This window comes from Ursus americanus, chromosome 16 (assembly GCF_024610735.1).
Source record: "Ursus americanus isolate L20-20 chromosome 16, mUrsAme1.1.p, whole genome shotgun sequence".
In the NCBI taxonomy this organism is placed as follows: Eukaryota; Metazoa; Chordata; class Mammalia; order Carnivora; family Ursidae; genus Ursus; species Ursus americanus.
The window spans coordinates 43880019-43894344 of NC_142142.1; the positions used below are offsets into that span (position 1 = coordinate 43880019).

Consider the following 14326-nt stretch of genomic DNA (forward strand, 5'->3'; position numbering starts at 1 on the left):
CCCTCTGTCCCTTGCTGTCCCCTTACTCTGCTTTCTTTCGTAGGCCTTTCTATGATCAGATGCTATACATATACTTGCTTAGTTATGTTCTCTCCCAAATAAACTTTAAGCTCAAAGAGAGCTTGATTAGCAGTTGTCTTCCTAGGGCCCGGAAAAGCCAGGCACTAGTAGATGCTCATAAATATTTGTGGGTCAATAAATGAATGGCAGGTGGCGAATGAGCTCTTTCATTTCTTAAAAGAAACCCATCTGCTTTACTATACTGGATCCCCATCATTTTTTGTTAGGAAGAAATATTCTTGTCACTGTCGGCTGGACTGGAGGAACGCTCCCAAACTCAGAGCGTGAGGGGCTAGACAGAGCATCATGGTACCTTCAAGCCAGAAGATGATCACTCGAATCTTACTGTCTCCCATTATTAGCCTTTGACCTTGGGCAAGTCCCTTAACTTTCCTGAACTCCTACTTTCTCATCAGGAAGCAAATTGGTGTCCTTTTGGGACCCATGGGTATCAAAGAGGTGCTATAAGGATGAAAGTAGAAACAAATGTTCCAATTTTCAAAATAGAGAAAGAAGGTAGAATCAGAAAAACTAAATACTGCGAATCTTCACACTGATCTGGGCCAGTCTCTTACACCCACTAATACAAGTGGTTATTTCTTCAAATATTCCCTGAGTCCCTGGGCACCGTGCTGGGTAGGCACTGAGGTTACAAGGATGAGTGCCCGCTCTCATGGAGCTATTTCTGGATTTAACATGGTTCCTACGCTGGCAGGTGAGGAAAATGTGTAGACACGGATGGTGTAGTGACCTCAGCAAGGTACCTCCCACGACACCCTTGTGAGTGGTGGACAGCTGCATGGATTAGGAAGCTGCACCCAAAAGGTGGCATTTAAAGGATAGAGGTCAGCTTGGGGAAGGCTCCTAGGAAATGCTTTCTCCTCAGGCCTCGTCAGTATTTTTATCAGTGATTGAGGGGGGACTGAAGAAATGCTCAGCAAATTTATAGGTGACATAAGACTGAGGTCCAAAAGATCTTTACAGATTTGGGCCACAGGCTAAGTCTAATAAGATTAATTTTCATCTAATAAGTCGGAATTTAATGCTTCTAACACTTGGGCCAAAAAAAAAAAATCAATAATATAAGTGCAGAACAGGAGAGACATGGTTTAACAGCAGTGTTTGAGTTGACAGAAGGCTCAATACATCCAAAGTGTAATGCGTCTGTCAAAAAAGCAAAGCAACCTCACCTAGTGCTATCTGAGGATACATTACCGGAAGCATGACTCACACAAAGCCTCTAGTCCCACTCCTCTCTGCTGAAACCAGTGTGGGAGTGTACGTTCAGAGAATCGATCACGCTGGGGAAGGGATTCTGCATTATGCTGTAGGAGGAGTATTTGAATCTGGAATATGTAAGAAAGATCTGAGGGACAGAGGAGATGAGACATGGGAGCCCCCTTTGAATATCTGAACTAGGGATTAGATTATATCTGTTCCACTCCGCAGGCCCCAAAGGGTCAAACTACAAGCAATGCATTCAATCTATATAAACATGGAGACAGATTCGGGCTCAACCCAAATAATAAGTTTCCAAGCCTCTGAGCATTTTGAGGCTGGAATGGGCTCCATCCAGGAGGCGGTGACTTTCCACTACTGCAGGCGCCAAGCAGAGACTGATGGGCGGGGCCCCTGTGGAGGGGATGGAAGCCTTAGCAGGGTGGCATCTGAAGTCCCAATAGTGACAGGCTCAGACACCAATGGGGATCTCTAGCAATCACCACCCATTGCACGGGGTTGACCAGAGGCTCCGACTAGGGGATGTAGAGTGTGTAGGAGTGCTCTGGAAACTCCAAAGTGCTCCCAAGATGGAGGGGTGGTTGTTGTCATTAAATACATGATTTCCAGAATGTGCTTCTTTTCTAAACAAGGCACAGCTATGCCTGCAGAGCTTGTTTAGGGGTGAAATGTAGGGAAGGCTGGTATGCTCCGCCTTGGCCACTAAGGGGGAATTTCTTCGTGTGCTTGAAGGAATCCACAAAGGACTTCCATGAAGATGAGCATCTAGGAGAGAGAGGGATGAGGGGAGATGCCCCTTTTCCTCTCACTTGCCCTTTCTAGGCCGGACTGCTGGGTTACAGAGGAAAGCACAGAATAAGAATAAATCAAAGGCGGTCACTTGCCAGCATCCCAAGAGGCCCCAGCTCAGAGACTGCTCCTGGGGCTCAGGGAGGGGGCAGCGGCAGAAGAGAGCAGATCTGGTCTGAGCAGGACAATGATTCAAATTTATTTAGCTCCTGGTGGCCAATTCAGCAAACTCTGCATTTCCTCCAGGTTTGGAGAATGAGTGTTTACCTCCAAATAGATCCCCTTTTCTAGCCAGGGACTTACTTCCATTTCCCAAGAACTGAAGCTCTGAGGGAGAGGTCCCCCCAGCAGCTGCCTCAGGGCCTGGGGGAGGAGGGCCGCTTGTGGAGGTGCTGGGACAAGGTTTCTGGGCAGCACGCCCAGAGCAGGAGCAGGGGAGGGGCTGGACGGACCAGGCACAGGGCATGGTCGGAAGTGACAGGACGTGCTTGAGCTCCCTGGTTCTGGCCCGTGAGAGCCAACTTCTACATCTTCAGGACTTTTGCAAGCTGGTGGGTCTCTCTTGAAAGTGGCCTCGTTGAGCATTTATACCATGGGAACTGGCAAATGCTGCAAGTCAGGGCCTCTTCCCCAGCGCCGCCCAGAGAACTGGTTGTCAGATGTTTACTAGCACGTCTAAATGTCAGGCATTTGCTCCGAGTAACTGTCCTTTTCTGCTCTGTTTGGCAGGTACAGACTCCACGAGGCCACTCAGTATGTTCACAGCTGGTCCCAGAACCGGCCACTCCAGACTCTGAACCTTCCTCCAAGGAGACCTCGGAGCACTCTGGAAATTCTGCCTTGGCAGCAAACTGGGGACAGGGTGTGGGGACGGCACTGCACGGACACAAGGACTGTCCCTTTTCAACAAGGAGAACTGAGGCACAGAGGAGGAGAGGCAAAGTTGAACAATGTCTTGAGAGCTTTCTGGAAGAGCAGAAAAGTCTCCGAGAGTGGAAGGAGCGGGGAATCTGAGGCCCTGGGTTCGATGCTCCTTCTGTCAGTTATTGGCTACATGTCTGGGGGCAAATTTCCTGACCTCTTTGACCCTTGGTTTTCTTATCTGTAAAAAGCAGGGGTAATACGTGCTACACAGTCTGTAAGGAGTAATCAAGAGAACAGGGTGGGATGCCTGGGTGGCCTAGTCGGTTAATGGGTTAATCGAGTTCCCTGCTCAGCGGGGAGCCCACTTCTCCTTCTCCCTCTGCCCCTCCTCCCCCCTGCTTGTGCGCTGGAGCTCTCTCTCAAGTAAATAAAGTCTTTAAAAAAAGAGAGAGAACAGGGTAATGACTAAAGGATGGAGAAGGGCAGCAGCATTCCCTGGAAGGAGATGGGGTGCTGAGAGCCTACACAGGGTTCTAGGGTTCCCACCTCCTCTTACCTTAGGGTCCTTTCTTGGAGCAAAGACCCTGGGGCCACCACTCCAAACTCTTTCCTTCCATGGAAGCTATAACCACTGGACTTCTCTCCCTCATTCCCCTAGAACCGGCCCTGCCTTAAGCGTGGCGTGCAAGGGCCTGGCCCAGATACTTGGTTTGAAACATGTTGAGATGAAAGTTCACGACCCCTACCCCATCCTAAAACAGAGTGGGAAGAGTTGACGTTCGTAAGCTGTGTGTAGAGGAAAGCAAAATCTGCAGGCAAATCTGGCAGCCCCTCTGACAGTCTAGTCTGACCAGGAAAATGGGTAGGAGATGCTCCACGGTGTGATTTGAGAAGCTCATCTCACCCACCTGCCCCCGTTGCCCTCACTGACGCTGGAATGCCCATCCATGCTTTCCTTTCTGCTAAGCACCACCCTTCGCCCACTGGAGGAGGAGAGTGGCACATTATGTTCTAATGAACTAATAAAATACCTCTAGAGGCTTTCATGTTCAACAGTAATCCCGTGCAGTAAGTTAGTCTTGTCCCCATTTTGCATTACAAAACTAAAGCCCTCAGAAGTGAAGAGACAGCTAGAGAGTTGGTGTAAAGGTTGGGGCAAGAACCAAGGGCTTTTTTTCTTTGAAGAGGAGAATGGGAAGCCCCCCCCCCCCGCCCCCAGTCAAGTGACAAAGGGGACAGAAAGGAAGTGAGCCAGAATCAGGTGGAAGGATTACTTCTCAGGCATGCTGGGGGTAGGGGGGGTCTCCACGCAGTTTCTTGTCCCCACTGTGGCCCAGCGAATCCTGATCCCCCAAGAGGCCATCCACACACAAGCCATTCCCCAAACACTGGTCATGGGTCATGCGAGAAACAGTCCTTCTGTGTAGAGCCCAAGCAGGAGGGTACGGGTGGTTCACTCATGGGAGGCGGCCCAGGGCTGCGGGCTGGGTTCACTCCCCTCAAAGGCTGCAGAGGAGCCTGTGACCCAGGGCCTGATCATACCGGCCTCCAAGCCTTCCATCACCCTCTGCTGTCAGCCTCCGTTCAGGGCTCCTCTCTGGCTCCTGCGAGGTGAGGGCAGGAGGCTCAGGATGAGGGATGACACCAGAGTCCTTCTAGCACCCCACAGCGGTGGTTTGCGGGAGACGCTGGCCTCAGGTAGAACTGAATCCCACCTTTGCCACTCACTACTGGCCAACTCTGGATCTGGAACTTTACCTTTCAAGGGTCTCAGTTTCCTGATCAGTGAAATGGTGGTGGTGCTTCCTGCCTCCCACTACCATGGTGAAGACTGCTACCTTCTTCAGGGGATGCTGGCCGAGCATTAGCAAGGGTTGGGCTCGCCGGCTCTGTGCTCCCACGGCCCCCAGCACGCTGTGTAGCCACAAGGGCTGACTTATGTCTCTCAGCGACTAGCTCGTAGGTCCCTGGAGGGCAGGGGCTAGGTCTTCTCTGTTTGCTATTGTAGCCTCAGGGTTTGATAGAGAATTTAAAATGTCTATTGAAGGACTGGTGTGGAGGAGGTAGGCTTCCCACCCAAAGATACCTTTTTGGTGGCAGGTTTACCTTGACATTGAATGCCTCAGGCCCAGCAGAGAAGTCACAGCTGCTGACTGCTTATTGTTTGGGAGTGGGCATCTAGCCCACAGCTGGAGATAATGGGACAGAGCATGATATACTGGCATGAGCATTTATTCTCGACGTGATCTCTACCTGTGCGACTTGGGCAAGTTACTCAATCTTTCTGATTCAGGGCCCTCACCTATAAAAATGCAAGCAACCATACATATGGTGCAGGGTTGTTAGAATTAAATGAGATGATGGGTGCAAGGCAGCGGGCACTTAATAGACAGTATATGGTAATTATCATTATTAGAATCCACAGTCTGCAGCCCGCACTCAGAGCTGGTCTCTTTAGCTTCTGTTCCATGGGCTGCCTAGGGAGTCCTGCCCCTGTGGAGGGAACCCCCCTCTCTTGTAAGCACCCAGGGGGATGGGGCAGGCTTGGGCTCAGGCACAAGGAGAGGGGGCCATGGTGTTGTGGGAAGTTCCCACAAACGCTCACAGTTCCCAGAAGAACTGTGTGACTCAGTTCCTCCACTCCTCAGTTTCTCCATCAGGTACAAATGAGCTAATAATCTTTTTTCCCAGGGCTACAGTGCAGTCATATGAGAGGATGAATGGTACACGAGTGCTCAGTAAACCTTGGTTTCTAAGCATTTTTATTATTCCTTTCTGCTAGTCTTCCTTCTGAATCCAAACTCCACTCCCTGTCCATACCCTGTCCCAGACGCCCCAGCACCCACACTGTCCATGTCACACCCTTTCCCCCCACGCGTGGCCTTGCTCTTTGTGACTCCTAGCCAAGAACCTCTCACAGAGTCCCTTTCTTCCAACCCTGGACAACCCAGGCCTGCACCTTCTCAGCGTGACTCAGCAAGGCCACACTCCTCCAGAAGACACGCCCTCTTCTGAGCCTTCCACCTGACCCGGGCAAGGTGAGAGCCACCTGTCCCCAGTGCCTGCTGCACCAGGCCGTGGAAGCATTGTGTTCTGGAGAACGGGGGGCCACACGGGCCTGGCCCACTAGGGGCCGCTGAGGCTCCAGCGGGGCCGGGCTGGGCTTGCCTGGGAGCTGGCACCCTCTGAGGTGCCTGGGCAAGCTGGCAGGGCGGGATCTGGTTCCCTCACAACCAGGAGAGAGTCCAAGGACCTGGGAGGAGGTCAGGGCTCGGAGCTATTTGGTAAACACCAGGTTTGGCTTCAACAGGTGGGAGGCAGCAGGGGGCAAAGCCAAAAAATGATGTGTTTGTGGGGAGGGCACAGCTCCCAGGGTGCTCCAGGCCTGGGCCTGCTCCCTGACCCTGGTCTTGTCGCTGGTACAGCACCCTCCCCTTATGTTGTACCCTGATCAGACCCTACCGTGTACGGTTGCCTGAACATGCCCGATGATTTACATTCTCCTGTCTTTGCTCCCACAGCTGCCTCAGCAGGAAATGTCCACGTTTCCCCCGCCCTGCCTCCCTCCCTCCCATGTGTAAACCTATCCCTCTTTCAAGTCTCAGCTGGACCATTAGAGCACTGCACCAAGAAGCTTTTCCCAATGCTCCATACCCCCCAGATCCAGGTAGCCTGGACCCTGCCTCATCTGTGTATGCCTCTAACCTTAATGCCTGTAACACCTTGGGGCCCCTCATTGTCTGTCTTCCTGAGTGGACTGGTGTCCCAACCCCCATTACCATGCCTGGCTCACGGTAAGCTCCCAGTGAGTTTGTTAAATGCCTGAATGACTGACCGAGTGAGCAGATAAGGGAGAGAGGTGTTGAAAGGTTCGGGGATCCAAAAAAGGGAGGGGTCGACAGGGGCTCCTTAAATGTCCCCCAACCCCCCAGTCAGCACAGGGAGTGGAAGAGCTGGCTCAAAGGGGCTCCTGGAACAGCCAGCCCAGGTCACCTACATCCTGATCCCAGGGTCCACTGGATAGAACAAACCACAGAAAAATGACTTCATGGTGTAAAATGAGGGGTCTTAGTTAATTAATTAATTTTAAAAGGGTTTGTAGGCAGTGGTTTTCAAAATGAGGCTTGTAAAATGTTCACTGGCCCTGTCTGCACTCGTGGGGTGTTACTGACATGTGGCTGATGGTGGCAAGGCTGTGAACTCAAATCTGAGTCTCACTTCCCAGCTTTGGGCCCTTTCTGGGCCCAACTGTCTGCTCTCCACCCTTCCCAACCATCTCTGGAGAAACCCTCGCTGTGTAACAGTCCCAAACCAGTGGTTTCCAGTAGGCCCGTTAGTGGGTGTATCAGAATCTCAGTGTGTGTGCGCCTCTGTGGGCCTGGTGTGTGCGTGTGTGTATGTGCATGCGTGTCCATGGGGGCATGCTCACAGCTAGAAACATATTTGATATGCCTATCATATTCCTAATAAAAAGCAGAGTAATGAAAATTCAGTGCAATCTTGGCTATTGAAGATGTACGGAAGAGAGTGAGTGAAAACTCAATGTCAGGGTCATGGAGGTAAAGAGGCCAGGAAAGACCACTCTACCTTTCCCACCCACACTTTCAACAATCCTGGGAGACGGGGAGGGTACACATTATTCCCATTTTACAGATGCAGAAACCACAGCCTCAAATGGACTACAAGCTCCATTAGGGCAGGAACTATGTATTTTGTATCTCTAGTTCTTAGCACAAGGCCTGCAAACTCACAGAAAGCACTCGGTATTTACTGAATGGATGCGTGGATGGAAGAAATCGTACTGAAATGACTGGCCTCAATGTATCTAATTCATCAGCACTAGAGCTGGGACAAGGCCTAGGACTCCTGAATTTCTGCCATGTGGGGTCATCCCACTCCACCGGACCACGAACTTCAAGGACAACAAGCACCCTTGGGCCCTCACTCGCCCTGCCCCCTCCGTCTAGGCCCTGTAGACACCAGAGCTCCTAGAAGAACACACCGGAAAGGGAGGCAAAGCAAGCTCAAGTGCTCCTCGGCCGCTGCGGACTTTGATCACCTGTTCCCTGATTTATTTTAAGCTTTGTGTACTTGGGCCATTAACTATTTTTGTAGCTGTTTGGGGCCCTCACCCTGCTTGGAGGCAAGAGGATAGACAATGAAGTCTCTGTGTTTTGGGTAAATTTCAGAATTCAGGTATAAGTTCATCGAATAAGAAAACCTAGACAAGGGCAGTAGAGTATTTCTTCACAAACTTAAAAGTCATATTGCTGGCCCGCCACCTCCTAAGTGGGGGCACAAAGGCCCCCTGGTCAGACCTATAGGTTGTTTTGCCTTTGACACAATGAGGAATGTAGGTCTTGAGTGAGTTGGAGTTCAGGGATATGTCCAGCTGAAACACATGGGTGGCCCAAGCAGGCCAGGGACAGAGGTCACTGCACAAAGAGAAGAAAGGCCCAGCAAAAAATAAAAAAGAAAGAGAAGAGTCCATTTTGATGAGTCAAAGCCAGGGAAGGCAGGTCGCCCATATGGTCCCTGGGGTGTTGCCCCCAGGGGCAGAGGCAGCCGTCAATCACGCCACAGAAAAGGCTTAGGGGGACTTTCAAAGCTGCTGAATTAACTCTATTGCTGCAAAGCGAAAGGCAGGGGGCTCCAGGCCTTAAAGAGATGAGAGGAATGTAAAGTGTGAAAACATCTGAACTCGCTCTGCCCATCACAGCTGCATGGCCTGGCTGGGGGCCATTCACAGCCAGGGGCCCCAGACACCCCCTCTGCCTCCAGCTAATGAAACCAGCATGGGGATCCTAATGACTGATCAAAGCCCATCAGCTTCCCCAGGCTGTCTGCTCCCCTGGCCCTGCCCAGAGTGGGAATGGTGCTCTGATAGGGAGGGAAAGAAGGTACATGGTGGTGGGGGCAAGAGAGGCGGGTCTGGCCGGTCTTGCCCTCCCCCGACATGCCTGCCCAGCTTTAGCCTTCGTCTTGCAGGAGAGCTGAGACAGCATCATTTTGACCCCAGATCTCCAGGCACAGTTTTCTGGGTCCTGATTACCAGTCTCCTCACTCTGAGGGTCACAGGAAGATGGTGGCGGACAGAGGAATAGATCTTTTGCCAAAGGGTCCCAAGCCAATGCGTGACTTCCTTTTGAGATGAGCTTCCCATACTGGTCCTGAATGAAGGGTTCTGACTTTGCGTGCCTGACCTCCCTCTGCTCACTAACGAGGCTGCACCTTTGGTGAATGACCGAAACCTTTTTAATATCACCCATCATCAAGTCATGCTACTTTATGTACCAATTTGTTCCTTAAGTGGTAACTGGGTGCCCATGTCCATAGAGGGCTGTGCCTAGTGGGATAGACTGGGATCTGCCAGGATGTCTGCTTTCTGGTCAAATGCTCATGCAGCCCGACATGCCGGGGACACGCAGACAGAGGAATACTAAACATTGAATACATACACAAATAGACCAGATAAAATATTTGTCTTGCCTCTAAGCCAAGGGCAAAGATATTTGTGGAACGGTAGGTATGTGTCTGTGTTTGAGGAAGTGTGGGGGGAGGGTGCTGATAGGAGTTGGGGTGTGTGGGGAGGGCGAGGGAAGGGAAGCTGTTGCTTTCACCACTAGAGCCAAATGCTTTCCTGAAATTGCTGGTGGAACTGCAGAAGGGAGAACTTTGCTCGGTGGTGACATTGCATCTGGAGTGTTCCAGGAAGGGGAAGAACTTGAATGACATTCAGAAGTGAAGACAGTACACAAAGGAAGAGTATATGCCCAGGCGTGAGCGGGTGGCTGTGTTACCTCTAAAGTCTGGGAGGGCGACTTGCTGGGAAGGGAGAATAGTAGAGAACATAGCTTTTAGAGTTCCGTTAAGAGCAGTCAGGGGTTGGGGCTTGGGGCAGTGGGAGGAGGGGGCTGGGTAAGTCCAGGTGACAGATGGCCAGACTACTGCAGGAATGCAGAAGACGGAAAGAGAGTCATGTAGGAAATAAGAGCATACACCGAACGGGGGTGGGGGGACCACACACCTAGCTCATATCCAGGTCTCCCTGGAGACAATGTTTTCATTAAACAATCATTGTAGAAATCCACAGTCCCCAGTGACTTGCCCCTACCTCTCACGGCAGAACGTGAGGATCAAGGACCCAGCTAGACCACGCTGGAATCAAGGTACTGTGGCCAGACAGTAGAGGGCGCTGTGACTCTAACAGAAGTTAACCAGAAGCCACCAGAAGGAGGAAGCAGGCCACAGGAAGGGTTCCAGTGGGTTGTTGGGTTTGCACTTTCTAAACTTATGGTCAGCCTTTAGTGCCCAATAAACACAGAGTGACATCCTTACAAGTAATCACAGGGTTTCCTGTGGATGGACTGAAACAGAATGGAGGGGCCAGAAGCTGCTTGGCCATCATACCACTTGGCTTGTGCCCAGATAGCAGGGGGCCGTAACCATTAAGACTTCTCTCCTGAAATGGGAAGAAAAAAAATCCTCCCTCATTTTTAATAACTTTATTCCCCAAACTTCAAAAATGAAATTGCCAAGTTAAGAACTTGCCTTGAAAAAAAATTCTAATTTATTATAAAGAAGGTCCGGGGCTTGGGAATTTTTTAATGCAGATTCCTAATTTTCCAAAGTGAGATTCTCCTGTGCATTTGAATAGATTATGCTCGGTATTGCTAGCCCTTAGCACAATGGGAACATTATTAAAACGATCGCATGGGTCTCAGAGGAAGGGCTCTGCTTCTCGCTTCCTTTTTCATTTTGGGGACTTCATATCAGAGACTGTCCATTTTTGCCTGTGGAAGAAACTGGGTTTCCAAGGAGGTGATAGAGAGATGTGCTCAGCTGTCCAGGCCTTGAGGAAACAAGTCATACCGGATCCAAAAGTAATGAGATTAGACCTAAAGGAATTGGAGGAAGTGGGGAATCCTTTCCAGAGAGCCCCATTTAGGAAGGGACTCCCCTGTGTGCCTGACCCATGTTCCTACTAGGCTCGGCTTTCCTGAGGACACTGAGTGTCAAAGAGCAGTTGGTTCTGGGATAATGAGCATGATGAGGGCAATGGAGCAGGGCTTCCCCTGGGAAGCTGGGTTCAGCCCCTTGTAAGCATAAGCAGGAGGATCAGAGCAAGTTCCCAGCAGAAGACTCACACAGAAGACATTTCTATGTGGGAGCCACTCCTAGAAGCCCCCAGAGAGTGTGGAGAAGGGATTCCCCACCACCCCCGGCCAAGAGCCAATCGGACTCAAAGTCTACCTCTCTCTGGAGAGAACAGCCTTTCCCCATGAGTCAGAGGTCTTTGTTTCGGGGCTCTCACCTCTTTCATCCTGCCCATGCCATCTCTGCCTGAACGACTCCCCATGACCCCCCATCCTGATCAGTTTCTTTGGGAACCAGGTTGGCTCAGGGAGGGCCCATGGCAATCTAGCCATAGCCTAGTGGCCTAGCCAAGGCCATAAGGACCCCAGAGTTTGGCTCGGTCACTTTACCAGGGACACTGACACTTCCTGTCAGACTTCTTTCCTGGGTCCTGGGGTTACAAATTGATGTGTGGCTTCCTCAGGGCCAAGTATTCCTTTGCTGTAAATGAGTTTTCCATGGTGAAGTATTGCTAGCTCCTCAGAGAGGAGAGCCTTGAGACAGTCCCTGTTGAGGGCTTCTACTCTGAGGCCCTAGATGGGAAACCGGAGCCTTCCTTCCTCCCCCAAAAGGCTCGAGCCGTTCACTGGTGACTTCCGGGGTGCTGAGCGCCCAAGAGCTGTGGCCCCACCTCCATCACCTCCTTCCGTAGCTGGGATGTATTAGTTCTCAGCTGTATGCTGAGAATTAAATTAGGCTCCTGTACTTAACTACACCCAGATCAGCATTCTTAGACCACAGAGGCCCTGCTGCAGCTCTCCTGCTAATCCCCCCCAAACCCAGACTTCTCCCAGCCGCCCCGGCAGGCAAAACAAGGCTTGAGGCAGGCGGGAGGGAGGCAGCGGCCACCAGCTGTGCCAGTCCGATTCTCTCTGACCTCTTGGCGCTGCCCTCGTCTGTCCCCAAGTCTTGCATATGAGACCTTTGCACCCATTACCTGCTAAGGATAGGAAGGGACCCCATGCTGGCTCCTCATTTCTACTGTGGAGCTAGGAGAGGAGAGCAGGATCCAGCTACAAAAGAAATGGTGCCTGGCTCTTCATCGGGACCCCGGGGGTCCCCAACACTGCCTGAGCAGACAAAAGGATGACGTCTGTGTCTACTGAGGGAGGAGGAAGCTCGTTCCCCATTACGGCCCCTAGGCTCATAAGTCTCCACGGTCCAGCCTTCCTGCACTTCATTCTGACTATGGAGGGGAGAGTCCTGACATACTGCTGCACGCCTGGAAGCTTTCAAATAGAGGAACCATGTAAATGCCGAGTCCACCCCTGCAGTCATTGGTGGAAAGCTACTGACGTGGGCAGAGGGTTGGCCGCATAGGAGGCTAGGCTGGGGAGAGCCGAGGAAGGAGCATGGAGTTGACATGTTGGAACAGGGGTGGGGACAAAAGGACGTGTGCTCGAAGGTCAGGGAATGATAAGTGCTTTTGAATTTTAGGGGGTGGGAGGAGAGGAGTCAGTGGTGGTCTGCGTGCTGAACGTTCTGTAAAGTGGTGACCTCCTGGGGTGGGGGTTGGGAGGTGGGAAACAGGGATGGATGGAGCAGACACTATATGATCATGCCAGGCTGGGGGGTTGTCAGGATCCTAGGACCTAATGTGAGCAAAAGTCGGCCCACCCTGTGTCTGCATATTAATACCCCTCACATGGTCCCTGAGAACGGCTGTGCGTGAAATGCGCAGGAGCAAGGGGCATCAGACAGAGCAAAGACTGGCCGCTGGATCCCTGGCACACAGTAGGCTCTCACTGCATGTTTGTTGAGTGAATGAGTGAATGAGGGTTCTAGCTGGCTGCAGTTCACTTCACAGATACTCAGTAAACCCTTACTGAAGTACCACTGACTTGAGAGACCAGGGTAGAGAAAATAGGAGGGAGTGAAGGTAAGGGCTGGAAAACAGAGGCTCCTCTGACACGCAGCCCCATAACTAACTCAGGGGCTCCAGAGGACCAAGTGTGGAGAGAGGTGCGCATGAACAGAGAGGGGGAAAGCACGGGTCCGAAGTGATGGGTCTGAAGGAACGGGGGAGCCCAACCCACCAAAGCTGGGCCAGGCCTCCAGAAGGAGGAGAGGAGACAACAGGAAGACAGCACGAAGATGCCACTTTCTCAAGAGGGGCAACCAGGATGGAGTCTCGGGAGAACTCGGGGGCTGCTGTCCGAGCTGAAGGATGGAAAGTGGGAACCAGGGGGAAAGGGTGGGAGGACGTAGAGATACAGTCCTGGACTTTTTCTAGCAAGAAGCTGACAGAATCCTGAACAGAAGGGCGATTCCTGGAACGGGCAGGCAGAGAAGGATGGGACAGAAGGGCTCCAGTGACCAGTAAATGGGGGGATCCTTTACAAAGGAACCCCTAATTAAGGCTTCCCCAGATACTCAACAGCAGACTCGATTTACCTGCATCTGGATCTCCCTGAGTGAGGGGTTGGGTGCATTTGTCTGATATCTGCTTGGAGTGGGAAGCAGCGTGGGGGTGGGAGCAGGAGCATGACTGGGTGCTCCAGAAAACGGTCCCAGATGTTGGTGACAGAGCTACTCAAGTTGAATCTGAACCCTGTTTTGTCAAACGCAAGGGTCCCTCCAGGGGTGTGTTGACCGGCTCTCCGGAGGCGGGGGAAGAGCCCAGAGAGTGGCCAGGATACAGCTGGGGGAGGCCTCGCTCTGTCCCCCCCGCCCAGGAGAAGGCCACCGCACCCCCATCCCGTCATCTGGTCAGTCGACACTCACCTGCGGGCTGTCCTGGTAGGGTGGGGGAGGGACATTCTGCGTGGCCATCATCGTCAGAGCGGGGGCTGGGGAGGCATGTTGCATCATGGGATTGATTCACATCGAGGATCTGTGGCAGGAGAAAGGGGGCCGCACCGTTAATAGGCTGAGCGCAGGGGGCTCTGGGGACCCGCCGACTCGACATTTTCTCAGGCTGGGCCACCTGGACTGACGGGCTACAGCAAGCGCTGGAGGCCCTTTAGGGGGGCAAAGGAGAGCTAAAGGGAGAGGCCCGGGTCGGGAGGGGTTTGCTGTGCTATTTTGACTTGAAAGAAACGATATTCAAATCACACGTGAAACAACCTGTACCCCCGCAGCCTCGCTTTGTTCAGCATCAGCTGGGGCCTGGTGGGGGGGAGGGGGAGGGGAGCCTGGCTGGTGGCAGCACAGGGCATTGGCGACCATTCGGGTATCCCACAAGACAAGGGAGCTGGCCCTTCCCCAGGCTTCTGGAACAGCCACCTGCAGGAGGCCT

The 14326-nt window shown here is 52.2% G+C and overlaps 1 protein-coding gene across 10 annotated transcripts in view; it reads right to left on the reverse strand.

The window, feature by feature from the left end:
- The window catches only part of PKNOX2 (PBX/knotted 1 homeobox 2), a 257373-nt gene that overhangs the window by 63101 nt on the left and 179946 nt on the right, over window positions 1–14326 (reverse strand). For 9 of the 10 annotated variants that reach the window (XM_087868315.1, XM_045798062.2, XM_087868309.1 and 6 more), the window contains one exon: window positions 13813–13921. The exons of the other annotated variant lie outside the window; for it this stretch is intronic. In XM_087868315.1, coding sequence (XP_087724441.1) covers window positions 13813–13899 — 87 coding nt within the window. In that variant the 5' untranslated portion in view covers window positions 13900–13921. The remainder of the gene's footprint in view (window positions 1–13812; window positions 13922–14326) is intronic. 10 annotated transcript variants of the gene reach the window in all.